Genomic DNA, 6,512 nt, shown 5'->3' on the forward strand with positions numbered 1-6,512 from the left:
ACTTATCCAGTACTTCCCAGATACGTTTATCTCATATTTCTGTCTATTGGAAATCAATGAGACTGTATCTGGGAGGGGGAGAAAATATGTCAAGGTCAATTATTGCATGCAGATTTCAGAAGTTTTTCAAGTTCAAAACATTGGAAGAAAATGTTTTGAATCTGAATCAGTTTTAAATTCTTGCTAGTATTTTTAAACTTTTGTACGTATTTTCTCTCGAGAAGGGTATGCCAATAGTGCATATGTAGTACATACATTTGCACAAGCTGTATTCTTCCATATTTTATTGTTTTGCCAATTTGGAATATGATTTTTCATTTAACTAATCTCTTTGCTCTCCTAGTAACTCCGTTCAATAAAATCTCTTCACAGGTGTTCAAATGTGTATCGCAAACGCATCGCTTACGGCCCCATTGCTTTTGGCTATCTGTTAATATTAACCGATTTGAAATCATAGAAGAATATGATCTAAATTAAATCAGTTATTTCTGTAACATCAAGCGCAAAATTAGTGTATTTTCCTTATAATGTGCAAGTGTTCAGTTCCTTTTATCTTTGGATTGGTAACAGAATTTTGTGGAGGTAAATGTCCTTTCATATAAAGATATTTAATTTTTTTAATTGCGTCATGGTTATTCAATCATTCAAGCCGTACAATATCGTTTCCATTGAAAAAATGTTCAAGAAAAATATTTTCTTTTAGGTTGCCAAAAGGCTTTAAAATTCTCTATTAAATCAAGCTTTTGATCAAAACTTTTATCGTATGTCGACAGTCATATCTGTTTCAACTAATATATGTCACTTCTCTTGTTTTGACACATGTTCCCTTAGCTTTAGAATGGTTGTAGTGTTATGAAGAGTCAAAGCTCCTCTAATATCGTACTCTGATATTTCGTTATCATACGTCAATCCTTGTTCTGGAATCCACTGCTACAGCTTCGTACAGTGTTAAAATCGCTTGTTTCAAATTTGGCATCACAGAAACACATTGCAGTCGTCTAACCAGAGCGCTATCTGGTTAGTTAAATAAAAATATATAAAAACAAGACTTTGTTTTCTGAATCTCTTGTATGGTTCAGCTGTGATTCAGAGGTACTATTGTACCTATATTTACCCTCCACTCAGTGTGTACATGTCCCTCTTTTGCCCGACTATATTTCTTTAATGTATGTCAGAATTTAACAAAGTAAGTTTAAAAAAGTCCTTATTTCCAATATTATGATTAAAAAAAAGCTTTATTGCTTAAAAATTCCTATGTGGATAGGCTAAATGCCAACTTTGCCATTATAAAATCGTTTATTTGCCCTCATTGTAGCATACTGGTTAGAACATTTTCTTATCTGATTCTGATATATGCCTGTTTTTCGTTTGCTAGGAAGCTTAAAGGTACTCTTGCCTATCCTGTTATAAGTGTATCTAATTCTAAGAATTTAAACTAAAACAACAATCTGTCATTTTTTACCCAATGTGATTATAAGCTCCAATGCTTCAAAATCCCTATGTGGATCGGATTAGGGCATAAACCCTAAATATTTATTTATTTTCTATTCTTTTATGGTTTTCAGGTTTCTCAGGTATATGATAAAATCTGTAAAAAAAGGCTAGGCACAATTTTCCCGTTTGTTTGGATAACGTGCCGCTTTAAACCTACCCCTTTTCTGATACCTGATATCTCTAGCACAAGGTTGCAAATTTTTTTCAGAACGAATCCGGGCTGGACAATTCCGGGTAGAATTTTCGGCTTCTTAAAAACCTTTCATGATTATTTTTGCAAAACTTGCTCAAAAAATTTCGTTTTGGAGGCATAAATTTAAAAAAAAAATTACAACACAATTTGTTTTTTTTTGTTTAATTTGCCATATAAAGTGAATAAATCTGGGCAAAATTTGGGCTGTTTTAAAAAAATCAGGTATCCTGGCCGGGCCTAAATTTTATATTAAATATTTGGTCAATCCGACAACCTTACTCTAGCATTAAACCACAGCTACAGGCTCCAGCAGTTGAAGTGTCCCGTTGAAAATTACTGATAAATTGACGGAAACAAAACTTTTTATTTAAAATTAAATCCACTTCAGTTCATCATAATTCATTGGTAAAGTTAGACATTTGTGGTCTATAGTTTTACCTTCCGCTGCAGAACGTCGAAGAACAAGCCTAATAGATCCTATTGTAGTATTTTATCCCAGATTTTGCCTACATGGCGCTTCAGAACTTCCAAACTGTACTGTTTAAAGTGCAAACTACGGCCTTGATCCTAGAGCTTTGAAATCTGCTTGAATGAATCGGATATAAGGTTCTTCAGTCATCAACCTTGTATTTACAGTTTCCATCCACAATTCTTCTAAAGCTTAGCTACAATTTATGTTCTCTCATCCTTACAACTCGACGTCTGAACTCTCCTCTAACGACTTGAGAACCGACATCTCCTCGCAATGACTTGAGATTCTCACATAAATCTCTCCTCTTCGCGACTCGAGAACTGATCTCTCCTCTAACGACTCGAAATCCGACCCCTCAAGGTCCGATCTCTCCTCTAGCGATTCGAGATCTGACCACTCTTCGTAATGACTCGAGGTGACCACTTATACCCCTCCACTTGTTAATTAAAGGCCCGATCTCGCTTTTACGACTCGAGACCCGACCTGTTATCGTAAGGACTCGGGGTTGACCACAAAAACCTCTCCTCCTGAAGATTCAAAGCCTGACCTATCCTCTAACGACTCAAAGCCCGACCTCTTATCACCAGGATTCGAGATTTGTCACCTTTTTTCCGATCGTGTGCCGATCGAGAGCAGCTTATCCTAGACTCGCGCCTGGAACAGAACACGCGCGGGACCTAACGCAACTACTCGGATGATTCCCGACGAAGACATCATCCTACTCCTACTCCCCGAAGGTGGAGCATCCTATGCACGAACGTGGCGCACTTACGGCATTCGATAGGCGGAAGAGATTGCCTTATCTTTGTAGCTTCAAATCGTGGAGTCGGACGCACACTACTCGACAGCCCCCCGACGATGGGGTCAATCTACTTCGACCGTTGTCCTGTCTTCTTTATCCCTTTGGCTGACAACCCACAAAATTTTCGGCACGCGGTTTTTTTACCCGTCGTGTCCAAGATAGAGAGCAGCTTATCCTGGACTCACGCCTGTCACGGCACACATTTGAGACTTTGAACGCTACGATTTGGATGTTTCCCGACAGTGACGACATCCTACACCTTCCTGCGAAGTCCGCTTCGAGGAAAGTATAGTCTTATCCCCACAGTCCCCCTAAGGAAGCGGCACTACTCGGATACTCCCGGGCGATGGGATATCCTACACACGTTCGCAGCGCACCCATGCATGACCTCCGCTACGCAGAAGAAGATGCCTTATCTTTGTAGCTTCGATCAAGGAACCAGACGCACACTACTCAGATGCTCCCTGACGATGGATTCATCCTACACCGTTCACGGACTGCCGTTGACTAGAGCTCCTCAGCAGGGCAGTCATGATTCGGGTGTACCCATTGCTGACCGCATGCCAAGTGTTGGAGTCTGCACACATCCTCTGCGACACGTTGTCTGCTGTCGTGTCCTTTCCGCAGATGGCAATCATGTTGGTACGTACCACCGCAAAAACCACATGTTCGGGGGTTTCCTTTCGTTACCACGATCTAGGCAATTTTTGTCATATGGAAGTCCACTTGACCGTTTCTGCTTCCGATCCAGCTCCCGATGTGCGGAATCAGACGATGGGTCCACCTTCCTCTCGCTGGGCTGACCCACAGCTGCTGCCAGTTGAACATCGAGTTCTCGTTAGCGAGATCTCGTACGTTGGACGTATCTTTATTTTTGTAGCAATAGACATGCTTCTCTATTAAGCAAAACCGAGATGGGCATGACGCTCGCCACTATGCAGGCCGTTTCGGACGAGATGGTCCGGTATCCACTGATGATCCGTAGGTTCATCAGCCACTGGACGCTGCTAAGTCTCAGCAGGTTACCTTGTCTTCCCAGGGCCTGCCTCCAGACCGCTGCTCCGTACCGCAAGATCGACGTGGTCACGCTTGCCAGTATCCTCCTCTGACTACTGCGGATTGCCGAGGAGTTCGACATCATCCGTGTGAGTACGGCCGTGGTCATTGCCACTCTCTTACACACGTAGTCAACATGACTCGTAAAGCTGAGTCTGTCGTCTATCATCACCCCTAGGTGCTTAATTGCTTAATGTTTGGACACGATATCGCACGGTCCAACTACGATGGTACCTGTTTGGAATGAGAATCACCGATTTGACGACCTTCCGTGGTACTCTGCTCGCAAGTTCACCAGTGGCACCACCTGGTTCCTAACTCGACATCTTTCCGTGGTACCGGCCCGTCAACGTTCCATGGCTTTCGGTACGACGATCTGCCAGTAGATCTGGCCAGACGACTGCTTCGTTGTCTCTGCCCAGTGACCTTCCATGGCACCGGTCCGACGACCTTGTTTGGTTCCGGCTCAACGCTCTTATTTTGACCCGACACCTTACCAATGGCACGACGACCTTCCGCAGGCTCCAGACTCGCCGACCTTCAAAGGATTTGACCAAACGACCTTCCATTGCACCTGTCCGACGATCTCCTGTGTTTCTTGGCTTCCCGATTCGACGACCTTCCAGTTGGATTCTGGTCCGACAACCTCCCAGGGTCCCTGACTAGGGCGGCGAGTCCCCCAGTGGCCCCGGCTCAACGACCATATAGCTCTGCACTGCCGAGCTTCCAGTGGCTCTGGTTTCTGCCTCGATGACCTCCCAACGGTGCCTGGTTAGTTGTCCTTCCGGGCTTTGGCTCGTTGTCCTTCCTTTGGCGCTGGCTCTTTTTGCCACCTTCGATTCCTCGCGTTACTTCTTCTCCTCCTTTCCACTATTGCTGGGAATATAACCTTTGAAGTAAGCACTGCTGCTTCAACACCTTTAAAGCTAAAGAGAAAACAAAATGTATTCAAAAAACAATGTCAAATGACATGAAAACAGAAAATACTCACCATACCTTATCACAAACATTGCTCATAATATACAGAATTCATTAAATAAAAAATCAATATCAGATTGGCTAATCACTTTTTCAAAATGAATGAAAATCCATAATCATCACAGCATTGCATTTTAAATTATTTCGAACTTCAAATTCAAAGCTTTTTCTCTCTCTCTCTTTTCCACAGACTCACGGAAGCGCATCGAAATGCCATCCGGGCGATCCGGAAAATCAAATACTTCGTCGCCCGACGGAAATTCCAGCAAGCGCGGAAACCCTACGACGTGCGGGACGTCATCGAGCAGTACTCCCAGGGCCATCTGAACATGATGGTGCGGATCAAGGAACTTCAACGCCGCCTGGACCAGACCCTGGGGAAACCGGGCAGCTATCTGGCCGGCATCGATCGGGTCGGGAACATCAAACCGATGACGGTGGGAGCCCGCCTTTATCGGGTCGAACAGCAACTATCTGTGATGGATAAGAAATTAGATCAATTAACCCATGCCATTAACTCAATGACGATGCAGCAGAAGATGATATTACCCCCAATCCAGCCGCAGCTGTTCCCAGGTGGCGTAGTGTCTAGTAGTGCAGGTACCGGGGTCATTGCTCAACCGAATCCCCTTCAGCCGACGACGGCCAGCTGCATTGCTCCACTACAACTTCCGGCTGCTCCGTCGCAGGCCAACTCGCCGACCCCGCAGCAGCCTCTCAAATGCCTCGAAGACGATGTATAATATTGGATGTAATCAGTAGCGGACATCCTACGTACTCTACGACAGCAACTGCACCCCCAATCGCCTAACACGGACCACGGACGGACTTAGAGATCACGGAAGCGACTGAGCCAGGCATCCAAACAACTATCGACTTTTAGGTTAAGCTTTCCGATTGTAGCGTTACGGAGAAACAAACCAAACCAAATCAAGAAGTAAAATTTAACAGAAAAAAAAACAAACAAATCAATCTCTACAGTAGCTCTAGTTACAGAAGTAAAGTAAGTCCAACAGAGATTTTTAATACAAATTCAACTCTTAGCTCGTAGCGTCAATAGTTATTAATAGGTATGGGCAAGGAACATCCAAGAGACAGACAGGAGGAGGAGAAAGATGCATTTAATAGGCGAACAAAACTCTAATACTGATAACTTAGCTAAGCGATCTTCAAAAAAGAACATTTTTAATCGAAGCACAAATTGCTATATTCCTTTATAAAATTTTATTCATACTAAAAAAAAACTAAATCGTTCACCAGGTGCTGCACGTGAAGTTTTCACTGTTTGTATACAAACATCCAGTGAAAACTTACCTCGTGCAGCCATCCAACGTTACCACAGAACAAACCAAACCAAACCTGTACATTGTCGATTTGCGATCCAGAACAAAATTTCGGAAAGGCCTATACCACAACTCAACAAAGAATCCATTTTGCTGCTGCTGGCTGATGGGGAAAAAACGTTTCCTTTCGAGCCTTTTTCCCGCGAAAAGCTTCGTCGTGTCCCGGCTGAGCCT

General features: G+C 43.4%; 1 protein-coding gene across 1 annotated transcript in view; it reads left to right on the forward strand.

Moving 5' to 3' along the window:
* Positions 1 to 6,196, forward strand: part of LOC129743239 (potassium voltage-gated channel subfamily KQT member 1-like) — a 207,650-nt gene extending 201,454 nt beyond the window's left edge. The window contains exon 11 of the mRNA XM_055735216.1: positions 5,186 to 6,196. Within this exon, the coding sequence (XP_055591191.1) occupies positions 5,186 to 5,738 (553 nt within the window). The 3' untranslated portion in view covers positions 5,739 to 6,196. The remainder of the gene's footprint in view (positions 1 to 5,185) is intronic.
* Positions 6,197 to 6,512: the final 316 nt, after the last annotated feature.

Source organism: Uranotaenia lowii, chromosome 2, assembly GCF_029784155.1.
Source record: "Uranotaenia lowii strain MFRU-FL chromosome 2, ASM2978415v1, whole genome shotgun sequence".
NCBI classification, from domain to species: domain Eukaryota; kingdom Metazoa; phylum Arthropoda; class Insecta; order Diptera; family Culicidae; genus Uranotaenia; species Uranotaenia lowii.